This window comes from Dacryopinax primogenitus, assembly GCF_000292625.1.
Source record: "Dacryopinax primogenitus strain DJM-731 SS1 chromosome Unknown DACRYscaffold_8, whole genome shotgun sequence".
Taxonomy (NCBI): Eukaryota; Fungi; Basidiomycota; class Dacrymycetes; order Dacrymycetales; family Dacrymycetaceae; genus Dacryopinax; species Dacryopinax primogenitus.
The window spans coordinates 146562-172677 of NW_024467205.1; the positions used below are offsets into that span (position 1 = coordinate 146562).

General features: G+C 50.6%; 6 protein-coding genes across 6 annotated transcripts; 5 read left to right on the forward strand and 1 right to left on the reverse strand.

Moving 5' to 3' along the window:
* Nucleotides 1-1952: 1952 nt before the first annotated feature.
* Nucleotides 1953-2529, forward strand: DACRYDRAFT_107046 (uncharacterized protein; the record flags this gene model as incomplete). The annotated part of the gene is made up of 3 exons (XM_040768387.1): nucleotides 1953-2132; nucleotides 2186-2431; nucleotides 2488-2529. The coding sequence occupies 3 exons, from the start codon at nucleotides 1953-1955 to the stop codon at nucleotides 2527-2529; spliced, it is 468 nt and encodes a 155-aa protein (XP_040628998.1).
* Nucleotides 2530-4087: 1558 nt separating this feature from the next.
* On the forward strand, nucleotides 4088-4323 carry DACRYDRAFT_26394 (uncharacterized protein; the record flags this gene model as incomplete). The annotated part of the gene is made up of 2 exons (XM_040774282.1): nucleotides 4088-4203; nucleotides 4266-4323. Coding segments are annotated over 2 exons (174 nt in total), but the record flags the coding sequence as incomplete, so codon positions are not given.
* A 2594-nt stretch (nucleotides 4324-6917) lies between these two features.
* On the reverse strand, nucleotides 6918-7975 carry DACRYDRAFT_66155 (uncharacterized protein). The gene is made up of 3 exons (XM_040775806.1): nucleotides 7738-7975; nucleotides 7475-7682; nucleotides 6918-7412 (listed from the first exon to the last, which is right to left on the reverse strand). Exons 1-3 carry the CDS (start codon nucleotides 7961-7963, stop codon nucleotides 6947-6949), a joined length of 900 nt encoding a protein of 299 aa, XP_040629000.1. The 5' UTR covers nucleotides 7964-7975; the 3' UTR covers nucleotides 6918-6946.
* A 284-nt stretch (nucleotides 7976-8259) lies between these two features.
* Nucleotides 8260-10303, forward strand: DACRYDRAFT_21877 (peptidase M17 leucyl aminopeptidase). Its single transcript, XM_040772584.1, has 10 exons — nucleotides 8260-8502; nucleotides 8550-9150; nucleotides 9199-9269; nucleotides 9324-9390; nucleotides 9440-9485; nucleotides 9534-9659; nucleotides 9715-9762; nucleotides 9821-9893; nucleotides 9971-10034; nucleotides 10131-10303. The coding sequence occupies exons 2-10, from the start codon at nucleotides 8717-8719 to the stop codon at nucleotides 10171-10173; spliced, it is 972 nt and encodes a 323-aa protein (XP_040629001.1). The 5' UTR covers nucleotides 8260-8502; nucleotides 8550-8716; the 3' UTR covers nucleotides 10174-10303.
* Nucleotides 10304-11352: 1049 nt separating this feature from the next.
* Nucleotides 11353-14324, forward strand: DACRYDRAFT_107050 (uncharacterized protein; the record flags this gene model as incomplete). The annotated part of the gene is made up of 15 exons (XM_040768388.1): nucleotides 11353-11388; nucleotides 11442-11542; nucleotides 11593-11642; nucleotides 11691-11731; nucleotides 11779-12008; nucleotides 12066-12170; nucleotides 12217-12477; nucleotides 12544-12600; nucleotides 12655-13172; nucleotides 13231-13367; nucleotides 13684-13741; nucleotides 13799-13865; nucleotides 13913-13958; nucleotides 14007-14072; nucleotides 14181-14324. The coding sequence occupies 15 exons, from the start codon at nucleotides 11353-11355 to the stop codon at nucleotides 14322-14324; spliced, it is 1917 nt and encodes a 638-aa protein (XP_040629002.1).
* An 872-nt stretch (nucleotides 14325-15196) lies between these two features.
* Nucleotides 15197-16941, forward strand: DACRYDRAFT_107051 (uncharacterized protein; the record flags this gene model as incomplete). Its single annotated transcript, XM_040768389.1, has 10 exons — nucleotides 15197-15232; nucleotides 15286-15386; nucleotides 15437-15486; nucleotides 15535-15575; nucleotides 15624-15853; nucleotides 15906-16016; nucleotides 16063-16323; nucleotides 16397-16453; nucleotides 16508-16686; nucleotides 16739-16941. 10 exons carry the CDS (start codon nucleotides 15197-15199, stop codon nucleotides 16939-16941), a joined length of 1269 nt encoding a protein of 422 aa, XP_040629003.1.
* Between the last annotated feature and the right edge of the window lie 9175 nt (nucleotides 16942-26116).

The window sequence follows — 26116 nt, forward strand, 5'->3', positions numbered from 1 at the left end:
GAGGTCGGCATATCATCTGACTGACTGGCATGTCGTTTCAGGTGCATGATGAATCTCGCGCGTGCTTCCTCCCGTTCAATGCCATGACCTCACATTGACTATTGAATAGAATTATGTCAGCATTTAGTGGACTGGACTGGGACTGGCGGTTCACGGTCCTGGGACCGTCCAGGACCGGACCATCACAGGACTGGACCGGGACCGACTATCGCCAACAATCCGGGACCGTCCTGGACTGGACTGGATTGGACTGGACCGTTGCCATCCATACGTGACGCATCGGACAAGGCCCCGGCGCCCGTTAACCGGATGATCCGTAAAGGCAGGATCAAAAATAAAAATAAAAACAGAAAAATAAAGTGGAATAATGATAGACATGAATTGATTTCCTCGGGGGAGGAGGCAAAGACAGCTCCGAGCCGGGGAAGAAATTGAGTCACGGATTAGGTAAGCAGAACATGTTGGTTCGTTTGATCCGTTTGCTTCTTTTTCATTCATTCAGGGGGCTGCTGTTTCAGCACACTATTGAATACAATTATGGCATCATTTAGTGGACTGAACTGGCGGGTTATGGTCCTGGGACCGTCCAGGACCGGACTATCACAAGACTGGACTGTGACCGACTATTGCCAAAAACTCCAGGACCGTCCAGGACCGGACCGGACTGGACTGGACCGTTGCCATCCCTCTCGTTATCGGTCTCTCGTTTTCGGAGGTCATCCTCATCCTGGACTCAGAGGAAGGTTGAACCATTCTGCTTCTCTTGTAGGAAGAAAGCCCGGGCTCACGTGCAAATCGATGTTTCTGTTTGCTAGGCATCGCATCCGATTTGTCGAAGGATCTTGTTACCATGGTGATGAGCCATTAGTTTCAGTCCGAAAGACTGGTGTTGCCGTGACAAGCCGAGTTACAATCCGAGCAGAGAGACAAAGGTTGTGTTGTGAATGATGAACATGCTTGTCAGTGATGTTAATGCAAAGAAGGAAAGTTATGTTGATGATGAACGTCCGCCTCTCCCTGAGACCAAACAACTGCAATCAATGGAAGAGGAGAGGAGATGAATGAAGCATCTAAGAAATTGTTGGAGATGATACAACTGTCACTTCTTCGTGAGGTGAAGTATGTTTGAGCCTCTCCCGGCCTGCGCGCCGGGTTGACGCAGGCTGGGGAGGTTAGGCTAGTCCACCACACGCGTCGGACGAGCTTGCTTCTGGCCGGTCCTGGTGTCCAGCTGGACGCTCCGTTTAAATTTGGAGCGCCCTACCCGGCACACACCCATTGAACTAGGATCACACGGATCGTGTTCTACTTTTAAGTGATTTCGATTGGCCGTGTGAATTCGCCGAGGAAAAGGTAAGAGTGATGGTAATATCGAAATGGGAATCAAAATAGAAGTGATAGAAATAAATTGAACTCCGTGGGCGGCGAGGGTCCAAAGGCGAAAATTAGTCACACATTAGGTAAGCAGAACATGTTGATCCATTTGCTTCTTTTCCATTCATTCAGGGGGCTATGACTATGGACAGGTCACGGGTGTTCAGAGAGTACTAGTCCGCAAGGAGTTTCCTCCATTGGCCCCGAGCGTCTTTGGGGGTTCTCTCCCAACAATGTCCCACCGTTCCATCACTGCGGTGCGGCCTGCGGCGGCTCCCTCTCCGACCTCCCCGACCTCCAGAGTCCCGGCTCAGGTTTGGTACTGGCATCACCGAAATCCGCAGTTCCGTTAGGCAAGGAGAGTATCGAGCATCTTCAACCCAAGCCGAGGTAATTTGCAGTTGCAGTATCGTATAAATACTCGCCGTACAACAGACATGTTCTTCAGAAAAGCAGGTCTTCTCTCATCCAACCTTTCAACCTTCACGATCAACACAACTCTCCTTCAGAAAAGCTGGTCTTCTCACATTCACCCTTTAACATCAACACAACTTTCCTTCTTCGCATTACCGACAAGCATGTTCGTCATTCACATCACAACCTTTGTCTCTCTGCTCGCATTATCTTGGCTCGTCACCGCGGCACCAGTTTTTAAGACGGACAATCAACAGCTCGCTACCGTAGAGGCAAGATCCTTCGACAACTTGGATCTTGGGTACGGGGTGCGACACCTGCAAGATAGAGACCTTGATTTGCACGTGAGTCCCGTAGCTTTGTGCAAGAGAAGTAAAGTAGTTGAGCCTTCCTCCAGAACGAGGATGATCTCCAGAAAAGAGAGACGGACGAGGACTCTTCTTGGATGGAATTACGCAGTGACCGTGACGACCTTCAGCGGCAGCTCGAGGCAGAGCACCAGGCCGCGGTGCGCAGCGCAAGAAGGACGCAGGAGAGAGAGTTGAGGGCGGCGAGGAGAGCTGTAGCCATAAGCAGAGTCATCGGAAAAGTGCAGGATTTCTGCAGAGCGGCCACCTGCAGGCCACCACGAGAGGGAAGACCTGTAGGCCGTTGATAGCGATAGACATTGGGCGGGCTTTAAGACTGAGCCGTGGGCAGGGGATTGGAAAGGCGACGAACGGGTTCGGTATGCTCCAATAACAACGTTGTTTTGATGAAAATGCCACATTTCATTGAGATCAAGCCTGGCTGTTACTCTCGCGCCACACCAGCATGAGAAGCTTCGAGGAGGAATTTGACCAGGGTCAGGAGATGTGTAGACCGAACAAGTCGTCCTGTCCAGCCTGCAACTGTCCCAAGTATTAAGCAGACATATATGCGTCTCGTACTTTGAGTTTGAGATGGAGGGCTCACTTTGCGCGCGGAAGAACCACATCTGCTTTGAGCTGTTCAAAACTAACCCCTACCCTCTAATAAAGATACTCGTCTCCTCCGGTCTGGAAGACATAACCATCAAGATATCCGACGAAAGTGGGGGGATCCTAAGGAGCGCCATACCGCTAATGTGGACGGAGATGTATAATACGATAGAGAACCAGGCGCTGGATGAGGATTTTGGAGAGAGTGATGGCCGATGGCGGGGTTTGGATATGGACTGCCGTTATCGAGGCTGGCTAGTAAGGCTTGGACTTGTGTGCTTGTGCTTGTGCTCTTGTCCCTGCTCCCGAGAAAGTATCGGATACCTCTGTGATTAGAGTTTGACAGCGCTTGCCCCGCTTGGGATAAGAGGATCAAATTTGGATGACGAGGGTGTTGAACGAGTTCTCACTCGGTTTGGCGGGGTGAGGTTGGATCGGGCAGTATTAGTCCTAGTACTAGCACCAGCACTAGTGCAGAACACGGTATTTTGCCCGGGCGAGAAGGAAATCTGGAAGTCTCGAGCTTGTTCCATGGGCAGTATCGACAATCAGCCGTTTGGGGAGAGATGCCTCGTGCGCCTTGGGGTCGACAGTATCATCCATAAATTAGGAGGGCGGAACGACCCTGCACAGATATAAGCAAGTTTGAATATGCTGATCTAGAAAGCTGATCCGAGTCCCTGTTACGTTGTTGATGCGATCCTTGCGGGAAGCGGGGCCTCGTGTGCGGAGTCAAACCGGGTGTAACGACAGGTCCCGTGCACGTGACTGGTGTACGAAAGGGGATATTCAAGTAATGTAAGTTATTATTATAATATGCTTATTAGGGCTCGGTGTCTATATATGGTAAAAAGGTAATATAACACTGAATCTAAGTGCTCGTGTGAGAGTGGAATAAGTGCCAAATGATGAGAAGCATGCGCTAATTGGTGTGAATTAACCCTAAATCGGAAATAGTTGCTCCCTGCCGCACGCCCACGCCGCCCTGACACCGGACATCCACCCTTGTGTGCCCTTGGCCCTTTGCCTCCCCTGCTCCTCTCTTACTCACACACCCCTCTCTTCATCCTCATCCTCATCTCCTCCTCCTCCTCCCCTTTATTCATTATCATATCATTGTTCGTTCATTGTTCATCATCACAGCTACTAGCACTGCATTCGTCTATACCTATCGCACAAATGCCTGAACCGTCGCTTGCAACAGACCGTGGCGAACACGACAAAGACGACCAATTTGACAAACCAAACAAGTCAAAGTCAAAGGCCAAGCGTGCGTACTTCATCCACTCTCCTCCTATTGTCGCTCTCTCGCGGGATACAGCTCATGCGGTTTGGGTATAGCAAAGGACCTGAGTCATGTGCCCTGCAAGTTCTTCAAAGTCGGCGGGTGTACTGCCGGTCCCGACTGTCCGTTCTCACACCAGCAGCCCGGGCAGCCAAAAGATGTTTGTACATGGTCCGTTACCCCTCTTCTCACCCTCTCCATATGCTCCTGCTCATACGTCCCCGCCCGTGCAGGTTCGTCAAAGGCCAGTGTAAGTTCGGCCACAAGTGTGCGCTCGCGCACGTCCTCCCAGGCCAGCCAATGAGCATGGACAGAAAGAACAAGAAAGAAGCGCAGCAGGCTGCTCAGCGGAGCTCGAACGGCGTCCCCAGCGGGGAGAAGGAGAAGGATAGGGAGAGGGAGAAAAGGCGGCGGCGGGAGGGGAGGACGCCGACTGCTGAAGGCCATGAGGACCAGGTTACCGAGGAACCCCTTTCCCCTGAAGCGGAAGAAGATGCTCCTAACGCTTCTGGTTCCCCGCCAGGGCCGACGATCCGCGTTCGCCAGCCTACGGGCGCAGCGTACAAGGTCTCCCCAGTGCAGATCACTGCGCCAATTCCTGCCCCTCCGGTCTCAGCAACAGACTTCGCCTTCGGCATCCCGGACGACCTGGACTTGCCCCATCCGGATCAGGTGCCACCGGGAACGAGCAATTCTAGCGGGACAATCCCTGGGTCGTTCGGACCTGCCAGTATCAGTATCCCGATGGCTATCCCCAGTCAGAACAAGGCCCTCCCGCCGCGTATGCAAGCACAGAGGCGGGCTTCTGGGGGAGGAGAACCGCTCGCCCGCTCTCCGCCGGGCTTTGAGCGCCTCGGTCAGTCCCGCCCTGCCTCACTCGCTATCTCCTCTGTAGGGGCAAACGGCCCGGAACCACCAGTCATCTCTACTTCGCGCAAGCGCATGTCGGCAGACTTTGGCTTTGGACCGATCGGGTCCCCCTCCCGTCCGGGGTTCATGGGCACTTCTCCCCCAGGGCCGGGGGGGATGAACGCGATCTCGAGCCAGTTCTCGCCTGGTACGAGTCCGGTTGGCAACGCGACCATGAACGGAAAGGGAAACGGGAACGGGAATGGGTATCTGAGCGCGATGAGCACGAGCCCGTTCGACGGTGATAAGGGCCTGTTCATGAGCTACTCCTTGGACCGCAAGGCGCTCTCTGGCTCGGGATACACCTTTGGAGGAAGGGAGAGGGAGAGACTCATCGCTATCCAAGAACGTTCCCGACCGCGTGAAGGCCTGGACGATGCTGCGGTAGACGATGACGACCTGGAGGATTTCCTCCCGAGTTCGTTGACGGACTTGCTTACTCCCGAAGAGAGAGAACGGAGGAAGAGCAGAAGCGGAACACGACCTTCTCTTGAACGCTTCCCCGCTAGTTTCCCGGCTACGACGCACCTCGATGCCTGGCGGGATATTTGGGGGGATGGCGCGCTCCCCGCGACTTCCCCTCCTGGCACAGGCACACGCGGGGGAATAGAAGACCAGCAATCCCCTTCCCTGCTCTCGACGAGCAACCAGAGCACGGCATTCCTCAACCACACGCTCAACAGGCCCCCTATGCAGAACCTCCGCTCCTTCGACCCGCATGTGCTTATCGACCGGCCTTCGCTCTCCGGTGAGCCTAGCCAGCGGATGATGGGGCACGGGAGCAGGGGCAGCAGAGCCTCGCTAGACGCTACCCAGCGCCTCGCGCCCTTCGCGCGGGATCCAGTACCACCTGAGCACATGCCGGGTCAGTCCTTGCCCCAAGGGCTCGCAGCAGGCCTCAGCAGGCTACATCTTGTCCCTTCCCAGAAATCACCTATCCCTACACCTGGTACTACCCCCGGAGCAGCCTTCTCTGCCGGGCTGGATATGTGGTCCTCCTCGGGGAGGAACACGAGTACGAGCAGCGGGATGCCCTGGGAGCACAGGTCTCTCGCGGGGCTAGCGTCGGGCCAGATGACACCGAGTGGGAGTCAGAGCGGGTTGGGAAGTGGCATGCATACCCCGTCGACTAGTTACCGGGAGGCGCATTCTCCTACTGCCTGGGGGGGGAGGGACACGGGTGCTGGGGTGGGAGGGGACTTTTCGCTCTCGTATTCGATCCCTCGGGGGCTGGGCATGTCCCCCAGCGCCGCCGCGAGTACGACGACGCCGAGGAAGGGAGCGCCGTACTCGGGCACGTTCGGTGCTGGGGTCAGTGCTGGTGGCAGGAGAGGGCTAGGAGAGCATGAAGACCTGTTCGACTTGGATCTGGAGTTGTCGGAACCGCGCCGTTCTGCTGCCTCTACTGGCGCTGGCGCCGGCGGGGGTGGAGGGATATGACAACCCCGCCCCGCCGCCGCCGCCCACGGGTGATGAAACAACATAGACTGGGAGTTGAAAAAACGGATGCTTTGATTATGAAGCACATGCCAGAAGATTACGACCCCGACTTTGTATTTGTACGACTGAACTGACTCGAAACGCACCGCACCGCACCCCGCACCTAGCTAGCACCCATTCCCGAAGACAGCACTCGCATGGATCATGGATCTACCCAGCCGCAGCTCACTCGTTCGTTCGTTACGTTCTGCATTCTCTTCTCCGTTCTCCGTTCTACCTTGTTGTCACTTTGTCACTTTGTCTTGCGATGCAAATGCCTTTTCTTCTTTCCTGCTCCTTGCCCACTTGCCCATGTTGTTTTGTCACTCTTGTGGTTATGGTCCGGGGTTTGTATATGTGATACAGCTAAAACGAACAATGAATGCCTACTGCCTGATGTTGCGCGTGTGGCCAGAATATGCAGATTGCCATCGAGTTACAGTCTGAATTCGCGTGGCGAAGGCTTGCACTCGCGCACAAACGTAGCAAACCCATGAATTCCTACACACATCAATCGCTCCTACTCCTACTCATCCCCACTCTCCTCCGCCTCATCACCCGACACCTCCGCATTCTCCTGCCCAACCTTAGCCATCAGCGCCGCCAACTCCATATCCTCCGTCTCCGACACCGCCTTAGGTTTCATCTTAATATTGATCTCCCCACCTTCCTTTGTGATCCTACTCCCAATCACGTCTATAGCCTTCTCGAGCGCCTCTACCCCTCCCAGCTTGTCCGTGCTGTTCGTAAGCAGTACATAGAGCGGGGGAGCGACGAGCTTGACCTTGATAGGTATTTCGGGCGTGGAAAGTGTCTCTCCGGCTTTGAGAGCACACTTGATCGCGTCGATCCCGTCGTACCCGAAACATGTGACTTCGATATCTGCACGGATCTTGACGGGCTGGGGGGTAAGCCGGCGTCCGATGTTGGCGCGCACTTCGGAGATCGTACTGGGAGGAGCGGAGATGCCTTCAAAGACTGCGTCTCCTTCCCTACATGCGCGAACACGGTGTGAGCAACTAACGAGGAGAAGGGCAGGAGGGGGAGGACAAACGTGACAGCCAACTTGAACGCATCGTACGGATGCCCATACTTGTCCCCTAAAGGCCATACGATCTGCTCGTACAGCAGCTCGAGGTCGACATGGAGCTTTTCGCCTACGTTGCGCATTATGCTGTGTACGGTTTTGGATTTGTTGAACCGTTCTTCGCATTTGAGCACGTCTTCTGCAGAGACACGCCGTTTGGAGAGGTCGATGTAGCCTGCGAGGGGGGTCAGGATGAGAAGATGCTATTCTGTAGGTAAGGTTATGCGCACCCTTCTCCTTATCAACACGGAGTACGACGACGACCTCGTTCCTCCCCACCCTGATAAGTTTCTGTATACTCCTTATCCTCCGCCTTGACAGTTCTGAAAGTAGGATCATGCCCTCTATGTTATCGTACTCGAGTAGGTTTACGTATGCTCCCATCTCTGCTATGGAGCGTACTTGTACCATGACGAGGTCGTCTACCTCTGGGTATTTTGATCTGTAGTAACGCATTTTGGAGGGTCGAGGTGGTGTGCAGTGAGTGTGAGTTGAGCCCTGACTCGCTATATGACCTAAAATCTTCCGCTGTGCAGTGCCACTAGAAGGCAGTCCCAAATATAGTAATGCCACATGGGATGACCCGGTCGTGTTCCTCTTTCACCGATTCACCTTTGTCACACTTAAATACCGCTCTCACTCTCAGTGCTGCATGTCAACGCTCTTATCACGTCTCCCTCTAAGAACAATACACACTATGCCACCATCAGCACAAGTAATCCCTCTCCTCCCTACAGCTCCTCTCGCTTCATCCCCTCTCTCAGCCCAAGCACTCAAAGCATTCCTTGCCTCTAAACCAAAGAACAAGCCTGCAGAGCTTAGGCTCTTCTACAACTTAGACGGGCAGGGAACTACCGTCGCTGCCGTTTCGGTCGGGGATAAGCTCACCCAGGAGGCAGTCAGGAACGCAATCGCAAAGGGGACGAGGGCGCTCAAGGATGCGGGAGAGGACAAAGTAGGCGTCGTCGTTGGGTCCGAGTATGCTCATGCCGCATGTACGCCCCCCACCTCCTCCTTTCTAGTACACGCTCACCCCTCCCAGCCGTGGGCGCACATCTCAGTCTATTCAACTTCGACGCACTCAAGACGACCAAAGAAGCGCTGCAGCACGTCGACCTCGTCCCCCTCCTTTCTGGTCCTCCTTCTGCCCCCCTGTCCTGGGAAACAGGCGCCATCTACGCCTACTCGCAGAACCTCGCTCGCGAGCTCATGGAGCTCCCCGCGAACCTCATGACGCCTACCGCCTTCTGCGCACGGATGGTGAAGGAGTTCCAAGGCTTGGGGAACGTTCGCGTGAACGTGAGGGACGAAGCGTGGGCAGAGGAGAAGGGCATGCGTACCTTCCTCTCTGTCACGAAGGGCACGGACGAGCCAGCAAAGTTCTTCGAGTTGCACTATTCTGGTGCTCCGGCAGGGGAGAAACCACTCGCCTTTGTCGGCAAGGGGATCACCTTCGACTCGGGGGGGATATCGCTCAAGCCTGCGGAGGGGATGAAGCTCATGCGGGGGGATATGGGCGGCGCGGCGACGTTGCTCAGTGCGGCGCTGGCGATTGTAAAGCTCAAACTGCCGATTAACCTCGTGGCTGTTGCGCCGCTTACGGAGAACCTCCCTGGGCCGAAGGCGAATAAGCCTGGGGATATGTGAGTCTTTTCTCCTTTTGTGTTGTGGGAAGGGGCTGATGGAGATAGCGTGTATGCCATGAATGGGAAGACGGTAGAGATCGATAATACCGATGCGGAAGGCAGGCTCGTCCTTGCCGGTACGTCTCCACGCCTCCCTGTCGGGTAGGCATCCCCTGAACTTTACGGTACAGACGCGCTGTACTATGTCACTTCCGAGTTCAAGCCTCATACGGTGATCGACGCCGCTACTCTTACGGGGTACGTCCCCCGTCTGTGTCTGTCCCCTAGCTTCGCTGACTCTGAGAAGGGCGATGATGATCGCTCTCGGCGAGCCCTACGCAGGAGTGTTCACCGTACGCCCCCCCTCCCCTCCTCCCCGTGCAACTACTCACAAGTCGCAGAACTCCGATTCCCTCTGGAACGAGCTCCAGCTCAGCGGGAAAGAGGAACACGACCGGTTCTGGCGTATGCCGCTGGACGATGATTATGTTCCCCAGATTAGCCAGAGTAATGCCGACTTGCAGAACGTAGGCCCTCCGTCTTCCCTCTTCCCTCCTTCTGTGCAGCGCTGACTAGGCGCAGACGGGCGGCCGCCCAGCAGGAGCGTGCACAGCAGCTATCTTCCTCAAGGTGAGCTCTTCCCCTCCGCACGGGTGCCGGTGCGAAAGCTGATGGTGATGACATCAAGGCGTTCGTAGACGGCGTCGAAGGAGAAGGGTCTGCCCAACCCCGGACTCGCTGGGCACATGTCGATATCGCCGGTACGCACTTGTCCTCTCCCTCCCTCCTTCCCCTGCGTGTGTCCGCTTGTAGGTTCTGACGCTTGACGCTTGTGCAGGGGTGATGGAATGCACTCGCCCGGGACCGTATCAGAACAAAGGGATGACGGGTCGTCCTACCAGGTGAGTGTCTTTTGCTTCATGCTCAATGGCGCATTTTGGCTTGCGTGAAGTGTTGGTGAGAGGTTGTGAATTTCGGGGCTGATTGGTTGGCGTTAGGGCATTCATCGATTTTGCGAGAAGACTTGCGGAGAAGAAATAAGCGCTGCCCAGGCACTCTGGAGCAGGCATGTTGTGTTGTGGAACTGAAGAAATACTTGATGGAATCATGTTGTACCTACAGTACCCGCGTGGGCGAACTGAGAATCCACCGTATGACCAGGGGTCAGTTTGTACGTAGATCGTACAACGAACGTATGATAAAGTGTCAAGCTGTTCGTGTCGGGAACTGACCAGATTGATGTCCACATGATATCTCGAATCGCACACGGAGGTCATCGTGTCGATCGCACCGAAATTGGCAACGGTGACCGCGTAGGAACCGAAGAGAATGAGGTTCTGACTAGATTTGTCTCTGACGATGAGCGTCAAATGCAGCGATCACAAGCCTGCGCTACGCAGAAGCAAAACCCTAGGGTTGATAAGGTTGCACAGCGTACCTGTACCTGACCGTTGCTAGACGGTTGCGATGGATGCGCAGCGCCTTTGCTCTTCTTCCAGTTACGCACAACATCTCTTGACGCGTTGCGAGTTCTTGTTCCTCTCCCGTCCAGTCAGCTCGGTCGATCTTCCTCTTACGGACTGTTATGATCAGAAGAAATGTCCGCGCCCGCAGGGATGACGTGTTATCAAATCACAGCGGGCAACGGCCTAACCTTAAGCGCTTCGCCTATATCGCTTCTGGAGAACACTGATTGGTCTGTATCACTTGTTTGACTCGTTCGACTGTCGATCATGGATAGTGTTTCTACCTGTCCTTTTAGTGATCTGCGCGACCAAATGGGAGATACTTTTTGAGGAGGGTTTGGCCTACAATCAGGAAGAAGAGGATGTTAACCTATGCAACCGGGAACTGTGCGGAACGCCTCACGTGTCTAGTATCCTGATGACGACGACGACGCAAAACAGCCCCTGGAATCCAGAGCATCAAGGCTACTATGAGGTGCACGATGGTGATGACGATGAACAGTGGGCAGTGTCAGAAGAGTTCCGCGATGCTCGGCAAATTTCTCGGCGCACAGAATATTGGAAATCCGTCATGCGGTGGTGTCATGGCTATAGGCGCACCTGTTGGATATTCTGTCCTGAATGTTCCTGGTTCAACGCCTCTGGCTCGGTCCTCACTTGAACAGCTGTACTGCCGTTGGCGACCCTCTCGTCCTGTCGAACATCACCTGTTCAGCACCTGCCATCACCAGCACGCCGTTCAAATCCAGACATCATGCTCGTCAACATAACATTAGACGATACCTCTCCTGTATGTCTCGTTCTCACGTTGAGAAGCCCACTCGTCTTATCCGACATATACAGATCCTCACATACACGGATCCCTCGGGTCAGCCTGATGGATCCAATTTATGGGGGGAGCCTATCGTGGCCGACAATTGCAGCATCTACTATTATGACTCCAGGTATGGCCTGAAGTTATTCCTCTACTACGCTGTGTCATCCTTCTGCACAGCTTTACTGGTACAGATCTCAACGGAGCCACGATGTCGTTAACCTTCAACGGTAAGCCGGCTGTATTTTCCATGGTTGCGTTGCTCATTGTGCCTCTAGGCACTGGCATCTGGATCTATGGTGCTAATAGAGTTAATCATGTAAGACGACTACCGTTTGTCAAAGGACCACGATGAACCAAATTCAGGGCAATTATTCCATCTCTGTTGACAACCAGGATTTTGGCCCGTTATCTGGATATGCGAACGACAACTCATGTGTCAACGTGTCGGATTTCAAGGTGCAGCTGTTTGGACAAGCAGGACTATCTATGGGTACCCATGATCTCACATTGACCAATATCCCTACCGGTACAAACAACAACTGGCTTGACGTGGATTTCGTTATATTTGAGACTGAGATTGGGGATACAGGCGCGTACGTGGTTTTGAATGCTTCCTCCTGCTTTCCCTGAGTACGGTCAAAACAGCCTAGTTCAGAACAGCACATAGACGATTCTTCCGGACAATTCAATTGGAGCTCTGGTTGGAGTACATCGATACCCACAGGGCAATCATCGTATCACGATGGGACATTGCAGTGCGCCCACAATTAAACCCCGATACCTCTTCCTGAACTTTCGTAGTAAGGCGGTCACCAGCGATGCCAGCGTGATATTCACCTTTGAAGGACAGGCCATCTCATTATACGGAGCTGTAGATCCATCGTATGGATCGTTTATTGCCGTGATGGACTCGGGTGAATTAATCCAATTGAATACGCACTCATATGGCTACTATCCTCAGACGCTGTTGTACCACGCGAATTCTTTGGGGGAGGGAGTTCATAAATTGACATTGTCCAATGGCCCATCATCCTTCGATGTGGATTACGCGACGATCTGGAGGTGCGATGTCGGCATGCCGCGGTCTCACGTTGCTGACGTCATCTGGCGATAATTCTACCTCCACAGCACCGGGGCCGCATCGGGAACTACAGATGGACCTGGACCTACCGGATCCAACAACACGTCAGGATCTCTCCTGAGATTGTACACTGTGTGGTGACTGATACTATGTTGTAGGCCAATCGGAGCAATCGTTGGTGGGGTCGTGGGAGGTGTAATATTCATAGCGCTTGTCGGAGCGTTGCTGAAATACTGGCAATATCGACGCCAAAAACAGGAAAGCATGGAGGCCGAGATATTCGCATACAGTATTCCGCACCCGATGATACCGCTGCCTGCTGAGCATACGCCCTCCCGACAGCATCGGGCCGATATCCGCCGAAAAGGAGCTCCGCCGGGTACTGCTAGACGTGAGGTCACGTCCCTTTCGGCAGGGCCAACCCTCCCTGCAACCTCCTCCTCAACCCAATGGGCCTCTTTCCCCGATTCTAGAAACGCACAATCACCACGGGAACATATAAGTCCTATGGCACCTCGAACACAACCATCCATCCTGCGGAATAATGATGCGCGCCACGTCGCAGGCTATCGAAATGAAGAAGAACCTGAGGTAGGAGATGGTGCCGAAACAAGCCTCCTTCCACCCGACTATAGTCAAGCTACTATCCTAATGCACCATAGGCTAGGCACAGAAGGTGCAGAGTGGGATCATTGGGTTCTGACTTCGTTGCTGAATATGTTCTAGATGCTTAGAAGAGCTTCTGGTCAGGACGTACAATTGTGTCGATGAAGTCAAGAATTGTGTGGCCCACTGCTACTGGTGCTGTAGGAACTTCGGCCTTGATCCCATAGCTGTTCATATGTCTATTGAGCATATATTCCACGATCAAGTACGCTTAATTGGTGTGTTAGCATCCTGGGGTTTAAACCTTTATGGAGCGCTGAGATCGAGGGCACATCGCCTCTGTGGAGTGCCAAGCAGGCCAAAAAAAAGCCTTCATTCTCTTGTTTACTTTGCCAAGGCTGCTATGTATCTCACTCGGATGGGCAACTCGTGGTCCTCGGCTAGCCCCTACAATCTGACACACGCTCTGGGCTGTTATAAGCGACTCTAGCATCAAAATGGGTTCTACTGCGACGTGAACCAAAAATAAGTTGAGCTCCTCTGGACGCTGGCGCTTAGGACTACATCTTGCGTCTGGCTAGGCCCGGAGCATCAGAAGCGCGCTTCCTGGCAACGCGGAGGGCAGGCTCGTCCTTGCCGGTGCGTGTCTGTCCCCCGGCACGGTCGGGTAGGCATCCCCTGAATTTTATCGTACAGACGCGCTGTACTACGTCACTTCCGAATTCAAGCCTCATACGGTGATCGACGCTGCTACTCTTACGGGGTGCGTCTCCCGTCCTTCCCTCCCTCCGCTTCCCTGACCTTGAGTAGGGCGATGATGATCGCGCTCGGCGAGCTGTACGCAGGAGTGTTCACTGTACGCCTCCCCTCCCCTCCTCCCCGTGCAACTACTCACAAGCAGCAGAACTCCGACTCCCTCTGGAGCGAACTCCAGCTCAGCGGGGCAGAGGAAACACGACCAGGTTCTGGTGTATGCCATTGTATGACGACTACATTCCCCAGATTAGCCAGAGTAATGCCGACTTACAGAACGTATGCTCTTCCCTCATTTCCCGTTCTGCTGAGCATCGCCGACTAGGCGCAGACGGGTGGCCGGCCAGCTGAAGCGTGCACAGCAGCTATCTTCCTCAAGGTGAGCTCCTCCCCCCTTCCCCTTCACGGGTGCGGCCGGTCATCGAACGTGTCGATCGCACCAAAATTGGCAACGGCCCGGACCGCGTAGGAACCGAAGAGAATGAGGTTCTGATAGGATTTGTCTCTAAATATTCCGTACGCCAATTGTGATCCAGGACGATGAGCGTCAAAACAAGCACTCACAAGCCTGCGCTACGTGCAGAAGCAAAACCCAAGGGTTGATAAGGTGGCACAGCGTGCACCTGACCGTTCCTGGACGGTTGCTATGCATGCGCAGCGCCTTTGCTCTTCTTCCAGTTACGCACAACATCTCTCTTGAGGCGTTGCGACTGCTTGTTCGCTGTCTCCCGTCCAGTCAGCTCGGTCGATCTTACTTCTTCCGGACTGTTGTGATCAGAAGAAATGTCCGCGCTGGCAGGGATGACGTGTAATCAAATCGTCTATATCGCTTCTGGACAAAGCTGATTAGTCTGTATGCCGCTTGGTTGACTTGTTCGATGGATTTCGTTTCTACCTGCCCCTTTAGTGATCTGCGCGGCCAAATGGGAGATACTTTTGACCTACAACCGGGAAGGAGAGGATGTTAACCTATTCAACCGGGAACCGTGCGGAACGCCTCACGTATCTACTTGATGACGGCGTAAAACAAGCGCCTGGCATTCAGATCATCAAGGCTACTATGAGGTGCACGATGGGAAGTGTCAGAAGAGTTCCGCGATGCTCGGCAAATTTCTCGGCGCACAGATTAATATTGGAAATCCGTCATGCGGTGGTGTCACGGCTATAGTGCACCTGTTGGAAATCCTGTCCTGAATGTTCCTGGTTCAACGCCTCTGACTCGGTCCTCACTTTAACAGCTGTACTACCGTTGGCGACCTTCTCGTGCTGTCAACCATCACCTATCGAATATCACCTCTTCAGCACCTCACACCACCACGACGCCATTTAAATACAGAAATCATGCTCCTCAACACAACACTAGACGATACCTCACCTGTATGTCTTGTTTTCACGTTGAGAAGCCGACTTGTCTTATCTCAAATTCACAGCTCATCAAATACACAAACCCGCCGTATCAGCCTCCTGGATCCTTCTTGTGGGGGTCGAGTACTTCTGGCGACGTCTGCAAGGATTTGTATTTTAACTCCAGGTATGAGGTGAAGGGATTCCTCTACTACGCTATGTCATCTTCCTGCATAGCTTCACTGGTACCGATGTCAACCAAGCGACGATGTCGTTAACCTTCAGCGGTGAGCCGACTACATTTTTCATAGTTAGGTTGCTCATTGTGTCTCCAGGTACTGGCATCTGGATCTATGGTGCTAACAGAATTAATCACGTAAGATGACTACCGTTTATCGAGGGACATGATAAACGTTAAATTCAGGGAAATTTTTCCGTCTCCATTGACGCTCAGGATTTTGGCCCGTTCTCTGGTTATGCGAACGACAACTCGTGTGCCAACTTGTCGGATTTCAAGGTGCTACTGTTTGGGCAAACAGGCCTGTCTATGGGTGCCCATAACGTCATATTGACCAATATCCCGATCAATACAACTTGCAACTGGGTAGACGTGGATTTCATTCAATTTGAGACACAGATTGGGGACGCAGGCGCGTACGTGGTTCTGAATGTTTCCTGCTGCTTACCCTGAGCATACTCAAAACAGCCAAGCTCAGACCAGCACGATAGACGATTCCTCCGGCCAATTCAATTACAGTTCTGGTTGGAGTACATCGATATCCACAGGGCAAACATCGTATTACGATGGGACAGTACAGTGCGTCGATCATCAACAACCACGGCTCTGCTTGACATTTCTCCAGTGAAGCCATCAACGCTCAAGCCAGCGTCGTAATTACCTTCGAAGGGCAGGCCATCTCATTATTCGGAGGAGTGGATACGTCGTACGGCACATTTGAAGCTGTGATGGACTCTGAACCACAAATCTCCTTGGACGCACAGTCGTATGGCTTCTACCCCCAAACACTCTTGTACCACGCGAATTCTTTGGGCGAGGGAGTTCACAGATTGACACTGTCCAATGGCGCGTCGTCCTTCGACGTGGATTACGCGACTATTTGGAGGTACGTGACTCACCGCGGGTTCCCGTTGTTTCCTATCATCTGGCAATAATTCTGACTGCACATCAAATTTCAGCACTGGGACCGCATCGGATACCACAGATGGACCTGGACCACCTGGATCTAACAACACGTCAGGATCTCCATTGGTCTTGTGCACTATGAGGCGACTGATGCTATGTTGTAGGCCAATTGGAGCAATTGTTGGTGGGGTCGTGGGAGGTGTAATATTCATAGCGCTTGTCGTAGCGTTGCTGAAATACTGGCAATATCGACGCCGAAAAGAAGAAAGGGTGGAGGCCGACATATTCTTCGACAGCATTCCACGCCCGATGATATCGATCCCTGTTCAGCATACGTCCTCCCGTGAGCAACGGGTCGGAACCCACCGAAAAGGGGCTCTTCCGCGTATTGCTAGCCGTGGGGTTACATCCCTCTCAGCAGGACCAACACTCCCCACAACCTCCTCCTCAACCCAATGGACCTCTTTCCCCGATTCAAGAACCGCCCAATCATCACGGGGAGTTACAAGTCCTACAACACCTCAAACACAACCGTCCGTCCGGCGGGATTCCGATGCGCGGCACCCCTCGGGCTATCACAACGAAGAACCTGAAGTAGGAGATGGGCGCCGAAACAGTCCTCCTTCCACCCGACTATAGTCAAGCTACGCATACTGTATCCTAATGCATCAGGGTGTGGGCACAGAAGCTGCGGAATGGGATTATTAGCCTCTGACCGCGTCGCTGAATTCGTGCTAGATGCTTGCCCGTACAATTATGTCGAGGAAGATAACAGTTGTATGCTCCACTGCAGGTCTAAATTTTATCCTGGTCCCGCTTGTACCCTTTCTAATATCATAGCCGTTGTGCATACCATCCGCAATTGAGGACGATCAGAGCGAGTTTTAGCATTCCCGGTTTTCCGATGTGTGTGAACTGGGTGCGTTCGGATTCAACACAGCCTGCATCCGTAAAAACCGTACAGGTACAATAGCACGGGGTCCCTACGAGTGCTACGGAAGCTATTGGTGCTATGAGGAGACCCTGGCAGTGCTATTGGAGGACTCTATAGGGCTACAAAGTGGTGGACAATGCTATGGGCACTAGGACCCCTATAGATGCTATACTGTACTACATAGTATCTGCTGTTTTTACAAATGTGTGTGGAGTGCAAAACCAACAAGATTTTGCTCTCCTGGTTGCCACCCCCAATCCTTATCTGCTGAGATGGGCATCTCAAGGTTCTCAGCCAGCATCATTCAATCTAGCATGCATTCTGCCTTACTATCATCAACTCTGGCATCAGCTGCAGAATGGATACTGCCGTGATGCAAACAGATGTTAAGTTGTGCAGTTGGGTGCAGAATCTGAACCAACACAGAGGAGCACTGGGGGTGGATATCTGAGGAGCATTTAGGTTGCTTGCATGGTTTGATTTGTAAAGCTGAGGGTGTGCTGTTCAGCTGGAGAAGTAACCCCAGAAGAAAAAGTGTGAATCTATCTGTACAAACAACTGACCAGGTTGAGATCAACTGCTGCTGTGGTCTATGGCTGGCAGCAGAAGGAAAGAATATAACATGAAGGTTGTTACTTAAATACAAGGACCGTAATTTAGAGTGCACTGCACATGAGCAAGGCAGTGAAGGAACATGTGTGTGCAGCTGAATTCCATATGCTATATAGGTACAAAGGGCAACATGAGTTGACTGCTCTGAATGTTTGCAACTGTGACATCCCAATTTTGGGGGATAAAAATTAGGCTATCAGCTCATGTATGCACACAGGTCAATGCAGTTTATAGCTGGCCATGAGAGAAGACATGTGAGGGCACACAGCCAAGCAAGGCTGCTGACTATAACCTGACAAGATGACAAGATCACCAGTAAGACCAAACACACTATATTGACAGGGGTATCAGTGGATATTGGAGTAGACTTGAGAGGATTCAGACAGGAAAGCAGAAATCAGTAGAGTTCAGGAAGAGTTTCTATGAGATGAGATAACTAGGCCTATCTCTGCAAGACTGTGGAGATTCCTCAGAGATCAGATCTAAACAGAGTAGTACTACCCTACTACTGCTTATATACCCATAGGGCATGGTCTGTGCACATGGAAGTATAATCAAAAATTTACCTTGATTAGGGCCAGCTTCACTGATTCATGCAAGTCAGCATCCATCAGTCCTTGTGTCAGGTATTCAGAGCTGGCTCAGTGTGGAGACCCTAGCCTGTGTTGTCAAAGTCCAATAGTCACTGAGTGAATCAAATCAAGCTCAAATGTTCTGAATGTGCAGTCGAAACTTGGACTCCCCTGACCCAACATCAGTGTGACAGTCTAGTACTGTCTTATCAAGGGTGAGCCCTTGACAGCTATGAAAAGTAGTTGCATAAGCAAGACAAAGTGGCAGTTGTGTGCAAATCACTGTCCAGCTTGAATATTGTGATTGAAATGCAAAACAAATGTGGGGAATACAGAAGAGCTCTCTGCTCAGCTCACTATTAGGTGCTAGCAGTTGTACCTGAACAAAGCATTGATTGAGTTTTTTGAGAACTACTCTGACATTCTTGACCAAGCACTTTGCAACTGACAGGTTCCTCATGAGCAGGCAAATTGCCCCCACTTTGAATGTGAGGGCATGCAGAGGAATCCCTGGCATGGTGAGCATGTTTAAGTATTCAGGCATTTGTTCTTCATTATCCAAATCCAGGGCTTCTCCATCTTTGATCAAGTCAAGGCTAGTGTAAACTACTGCAAAAGTTGTGAGTATTCTTTTTTTTTTTGCTTTGAGTCAGAAGATGCACCTTCATCTGATTGCAGCAACTCCAATGTCTGTGCATTGAATGTATCCACTGTTGCATTATGGGGGCTGAGAAATGCTCAAGTTAAACACTGGACAGGGTCTTGCAGAATGTGTGGTGGATACAAAAAGTCAAGGACCATGTCAAGGTTAGATACTGGTTGAAGTAGAGGGAGCCTGATTTGTTCTCCAGAGGTGTCTTCTCCAATATAATCCACAAAGGCTGAAAATTCTGGGTCATTTCTATTGCACACTGGTGCATGGAGGTGGCAAATCTTAAACATAGGCCAGAGAGGGCTGGAGAGAATAGAGGCTTGTAAGGCTGCTGTTTCACCTGTTCTCTTGACCACTGGTGCTAGCTGATGGAAGTCTCCAAGGCCAAGAAATGGAAGACCACCAAAAGGGATGTCACAGCTTGTAATATGATGACAAACCATGTCAATAGCTTCCACTGTTGTTTTGTTGGCACCTGGCATCTCATCAAAAACAATTAAGCTAGCAGCATGAATAAGATCTGCCCATCCAGAGGGTATTCAGATTTCGGAGAGAATACCAATGTGGTCCTAGTAGTAAAGATGAGAACACTGCAATTGTGAATGAAGAGAACATCTTTCACTGGAATGCAGAAGAGAGAATGTGCTGTCTGGCCATGCTCATAAATGGTAGCTGCAATGCCTGTTGATGCAACCACCAAAATAATGTGTCCATTGCTCCTGAGCCAGGCAGAGAGTGTGTCCACCAAAAATGTCTTGCCTTGTCCTGGTTTGCCTTCAAGAAAGTAGGGGCCAAATGCATGGTCTTGATGTTGCACTGTGAGGAGAGATGCACAAAGTTCATCATATACCACATATTGTTCTTCCATCAGCTGTGCATAGCCAATGTGAGCAGCCTCAGCCAACTGCAGCTCCTGACCTGCAAATGCAGCAAGTTCTTGGGTGAGCTCCACTGAGTGCCTTGCAGGCTACAGGAGCCCATAATATGATAGATCCTTTCCCACATCAGCAAGAATATCTCCAATAGACAGAAAAGCCTGGTTATATGCTGTGACAGGTTGTGGGAGGTGCCAAAGAAAATCAGCTGAGAGATCCTCTCAAAATGTATCCCATAAGGGTGGAGCAGGATACACTTCCAGAACCACACATGCAAAGAGAAAGCATAGTTGTGCTGGAGTACAAAGATCTGCAACAGCCTCTTGCAAAGCATAGTGTCCTTCATTATCATCATCAAAGAGGCCTTGGGCACATGCTGCCTCCACATATGAAGGATATCAAATACCATTCACCCAGTATAGCTCTTCATGGCTTTTTGTGGCCATGTGTTGGAGTAAACACTGACAGTAGAAGACATCCCCCAAAGATGGTGAGATGCTTTGCAAATGGGCATGGTGTTCTGTGGTTCTTTATTTGATCACTTTCTGTGGCATTCCTGGCTGCACTTCTTCAAGGAATGCACCAGGAGGGAGGTCTCCTTTCCACACATCCAAGATATATCTTGAAAAGTAGTCCACATATAGCAATGGGAGTAGGGCTGGATGGTGTTGATGTGCAAAGTATTGAAGCAGTGTTGAGGCTGTTGACTGACCACCATTGTGTTGATATAATTGGCCATAGTTTTCTCCTTCTAGATGTACAGAGAGTTGTGTAATACCAGGGATTTATTTTAATATAGAGAAGCCAAGAATTCTCCAAGAAGCCTCACAGGCTGAGAGGTATCAACCTTTAACATAGTCATTGACCTCATCCCTGGGAGGACAGTTCAGATCCAGAATATTGAACATTGTGTTATCCAGGCCTTTATAGAGATACTTGTAAAGGTAGATGAATGTGTTGAACTGACAATATCAGCATGGACATGGCAATCAAGCTCATTAATGAATAGAGGCATGTGTGATGAAAGCCATTGGTCCCTCTCAGTGAAGCACTTGTACACTGCATGACCTTCTTTGTTGATCCAGGTATGGTCAGCAAGTGGTTGGGGGAAGTTATAGATGCATTTCCCATCATGATTACATTGATGGTATGTGTCTGGGCAAAGATGGGCTCATGGGTGTGACATCCACTGTTCAATCTTGGCTGCTAATTGGGGTTCTTTGGGAATGTAACCACTGATTATGTGATCTATCTGATCTGGTGGGAGCTTGGGGTGGACCTAGCAATATATTCAGGCTTCCATTAAACAAATACCTATACAGGCATGGCATACCTTGACAACTATATGTGCGGCCACATTTCTGAAACTCTACCACTTGGATAATGTAGAGGAGTTTACCAAAGTGCTGCCATAATAGGTGATTGAAGTGCTGCAGTCATGCCTTAGAGACTCATGCAACAACCACAGGAATATCTGAGGCATCCTGGCCCCCTCTGTAGTGCTCTCTAATCTCTGGCCAGTTAGGATTGCATGTCATTATTGTGAAGATAGTGGCTTGACCATGAGCTCAAGCAAGGGCAAGTGCATCTGCAGTTTGCTCACTTGCCCATTTGCATGATCCAATGAAGCTTGCAGGTAGGTCAATATCAATGGGTTCCTCATCATCTTCACTATCTTCTCTGTCTTCATTGCAATCATCAGGTGGGTGAAGTCCTTCTGCATGATGTTCTCTTGCATGTCTGATATAGTCAAGACATTGTTCCTCAATTCTGGAGAAGCTGTCACAAATGTATTCATTGGCCAATTGACCAAAGCATAGGAATCAGTCCTCTGTCATTAGGCAGGAGAAGTACCACTGATGCTGGGTAACACCATATGCATTTACATAGTGTTGTTGTATTCTGGCCTGTTGGCCATCATTCTCTATGATGCCCCATCCTGGCATCCCATGAGGAAACAGCAAGGGATACTGCAGCAGCTCATAATGCTGGCTCAGGATGCTGATATATGATGACTGATCATCCCCTAGAAAACAAATGAGCCAAGTTTCATATGTGAAAGGAGCAACATACCTAAACACCATATCAGGATACTATGTGGATTGACCAATGTTGAATTGTTAGCATGCATGATTGCTGCAAAGTCTCCAGCTGCAGTGAACTCAGGGAGCTCTAGCATAACCATCTCTGGTAAGGCATCATCTTGAAAGCAAAGAAGTTCATGGATGTATGGGTTATGGCATTCCAATGCTTCTGAGACTGCTGCAAGCCAATCTGGAGATATGTTCATCCTGCGCCCTCTATCTGTTCTCTCCTGCTGATCAGAAAGGAACCAATAGATTGAGTGTATTGGGTTTGTCACATCTAGCATGCAATGATAGGTGCAACCTGTGAGAACCATGTTGGATGGGGGCTGGAGTTCTTGCACAAGGCCCTTTGTTGTCCCAATTGCAGTCAATGCAAAGAGGCCATTGAGTTTTCAAGACAGGGCAGACAGACAATTGCTTTCCAGAAAGATGTCATAGGAAGCAGGTAGCACAGGTAGCTGTGGTAACACATATGTCCCATTCTTGCAGCAAAATGCATTTGCATCAGCACTGATAATCCAGGGAGAGTCTTAGTGTTAGACATGTGTAAGGGCTCACTGAATAATAGGACTGACCTGAGGAGCATTGCATTGCAGTAAAGACAGACCCTGTTCCACTGTGAGATAGCATGCTGCTGCCCAGCCACAGTGGAGGATTTTGGGAAGAGATGCCACCAAGATTTGACCTGTCTGGGTGGTTGGTTCGTCTGCTGTGTTCCACTGCCAGGGAAGTTTTGTGGCAGTATAGGCAGGATACCCTCTCCATGGTTAGTGCCCATGTTATTCTGAGCTTCCAGACACTGCTGTCTCTGTCAATTTCTATACCTGGCCTATTGATCTCTTCTCATAGCTCAATACTGGTGCCACTGTTCTTCTGTCATATTCTGTTCTCAATGTTGACATTGTTCTTGCTCTCTTTGGTGCCAAAGAAGGTGGGCTTCTTCTCTCTCCTGTTCTCTTCTTGCACAATGCCTTTGGGCATTGGCCTCTCTTCTATGCATGCTGTGTTCTCCATGTGCCTAAGGAAGGTGCTGTTCATCTTCTAGGGGCATTTCAAGCCAGTCATTGGGAGATGGGAGCTACAAAAGCCTGCCATCTCTATTTGACCTCTCCACAAATATGTCTCAGTGGGCCTCTCTTGCCCTGACCAGTGTGAGGAAAGAAACAGGTACAGTGTGCTCATTCAATGCAAATTCCAAGAGCAAGTTCTACCTCAGACAACCATACAGAAGGCAACTATGTTAATGTGCATCAAGGATGTCTGGTCTGCTTTCTTGGTGAACCTGTTTCACCATTGCCTTGGTGATCAAGGCTAAGCTCTGTTGCAACTTCAATTCCTTCAGCCAGACCATTTTCTTGTCTTGAAGGTATCTGCCCTATTGAGGTGGTCAGTGATCCAGCTGGGAAAGGAGTGTTGATCTGTGAAGTAGAGTGAGACCACCAAAAGGCTGATTTCAATGGTGTAGCTGGTGCTGGCAATGGTGCTAATGAGGTGGTTCCAGAGAGATAGTTGTAATCAAGAATCTGTAGGATAACAATTCAACAATAAATATTAACTGTGGAAAACTGTCTCTTACCCAGAGTGAGAATCACTTAGAAGCCAGAGTTGAGTCTTCCTGTGAAAGGGATATGCTGGTAAGAACTCCAGTCACATGCAAAGTTGCATTTGAAGTGACACAGGCAGTTGATTTAGCAAACCACCCTTCATCCGGAAAGTAGCACCAAAAGTGAGAAGCCTTCTTGCCAGTGGAAATCCATGGCATGGCATCCATATCAAAGATGCAAGCATGAACATTGAAAGGATGTGCCACAATGCAGACTACAGGAGGGATTGGCAGTTTCTCATGGGAGAGCAGAAGAAGCTGGCCAAATGATCAGCACCTGCCATCATATTAACTCAGGAAAACATACCACCAAGCAATCCAGCTCAAACTCAAAATCATCCATATTGAAGCCATCACCAACAACCATAGAGGTTGTCCTTGATGCAATCTTGGCTGTGATGCTGTATACACCAACTTCTGGCTCCAAATTCCTGCTGGGCAGGAAATAGTGTAAGACACCAACCACATCATCAGTCATGAGGATGTTGTCAAGGTTGCCAGCTACAGGTGCCATGGGTAAGGCTATGCTGCAGGTTAGAGTACATGAGCCAGCTGCAGATGGATGCCAATCATAGCAACCTGCAATAGCAGTGAGGATAACTGACATGGCAAAATATTATTGAGGGGATAGAGATAGGGAGTTCCTCCAGTTTGCAGTCCATCTTTATGCAGTAGCTGGTAAACACTTGACTCAGTATTGTGAGACAGGGTACATCTTTGGCAAATATCAGAGACAGTAATCCATACCACTGCAAAGAAGGACACACCATGAAACACCCCCCACAACAGGCAAGACATGTGAAAGTATCACATGTTACCCTCCCAAATAACCAATCATGTGTGACACCTTCAGACATCAGATGAGATGCCAAACCATGTTGACTATTAACCATACCAAAGTTAGCATTATGGCAATCACAAATCAATCAATCACTGAGAACTAACTGAAAAATGTGAAAGTCTACACTTAAGGAGGTGATGGAAAAATAGGTAGCATGTATCATTGAAGAGGACCATAACACCTAGTCACTATACTAAGCTACTGTCTTTCTATAATATTTGCAAAGATTGGCATCCATAAGGCCAGAAAACACATACCTAGTTCCCCTAAAGTATGTGGCATGATGTGCCAAGTGCCTGGTGTTGATAAACAGCAACTGGCCTGGACAAAGTGGGATCTGAATCCCTAGCTGAGGGAGGACCAAATAGGCAGTGGTGAAGTTGCTGAGGACAAACAGGATACTGTACTGATTGCCATCATCATTCAAATCAATATGGGGAACAGGGGCATGGCCCTCTCTGAAAGCCAGCATGTGCCAGGCACATTGTTAAAGCTGAGGTCTATCAGCCAAAGTATCAGCCAATGCTGGGTGAGAATAGGTCCTGCTAAAGTGTTAGGAGTAACCCATCTAAAGCATGTCAAAGGATGAACCTCTTTCTCTCCTCATATACCTTAGGTTGATGACTATGCAACAACCTCATAGCCCTTTTGCCCACCACTGTGTCCATAACCTCCAAAAGGACATCCATCCACCTCTTCACCAAAGGATTCTAATTAACCAAATCTCTGCTAAAGGCAGGCACCAGGCTGGATCTTCTCCAAACACCCAAGTGGAGTCCAGGTACTGATGAGCAACTGAACTCTTCCTCCTGTCTTAGGTAAGACTTGGGAAGTTTTGAGTAGAAGCCTTTGGTGAGGTTGAGCAAGGTGTCCAGATGCTGAGACAGAACACCATCATGAACTTGAAAGAGAGGACAATCTAGTGTCACTCCCTTGGCTGGATTGACCCTGTACACCCAATCACCAGTCTCAGGAGCACAGGGAATGGGTGTAGGAAGGGGGTTGTGCAAGAAGGCAGCTGTGAGAGAATCCAAGACAGCTGCATTGCTGGAAGGATGTCTGATGAACAGGTCTGGGTAGGAGGGAATAAGTTGAACATCTATCTATCATGTGAGTATACAGGAGATGCAACCCAAAGTATAGCAAGATGAACCTTTATCCCCCAAGCCCCTGGTCTGGCACCTCTCAAGCCAACCCATATAGCTGCACAATTTCATCAAATCACTCTTGTGCTTTCTCCTCTTGTTACAGGGCAAAGGTCTGTCTGGAGCATCCATATCAGGCCCCAGAAGGGAAACATGGGCTGGGTCAGACATGCAGTCCATCCACAACACCCAGAAAATAACAGCAAAGCAAGGACAAATGAAACCACATTGAATGATTTCAGCCCAAAGAGTGGCAGCAAAAAGTTTTACAGGGGGAAGCACCACCCTAGCACCCTGCCCTGCATTGCTGGCCTCCCTCGTTACATTCTTTCTAATGTTCTTCACTTGCTTCCGCTGTCCACCTGACGACGACTTCAATTGGCTACCGCTAGGGCAAGCAAGATTGTCTGCCCAAACTTGGCTCCTTCAATCGCCCCTATTATTTTCCTTTG

Bases quoted from the DNA above. Each gene is read 5' to 3' on its own strand.
- DACRYDRAFT_21877 (XM_040772584.1), top strand. From the start codon at position 8,717: ATGGAGCTCCCCGCGAACCTCATGACGCCTACCGCCTTCTGCGCACGG. The intron at 9,270-9,323 runs GTACGTCTCCAC...TTTACGGTACAG, and splicing joins AGGCAGGCTCGTCCTTGCCG to ACGCGCTGTACTATGTCACT. The intron at 9,391-9,439 runs GTACGTCCCCCG...GACTCTGAGAAG, and splicing joins GACGCCGCTACTCTTACGGG to GGCGATGATGATCGCTCTCG.
- DACRYDRAFT_66155 (XM_040775806.1), bottom strand. From the start codon at position 7,963: ATGCGTTACTACAGATCAAAATACCCAGAGGTAGACGACCTCGTCATG. The intron at 7,683-7,737 runs GTGCGCATAACC...CCCCCCTCGCAG, and splicing joins CCGTGTTGATAAGGAGAAGG to GCTACATCGACCTCTCCAAA. The intron at 7,413-7,474 runs GTTTGTCCTCCC...TCGCGCATGTAG, and splicing joins GCGTTCAAGTTGGCTGTCAC to GGAAGGAGACGCAGTCTTTG.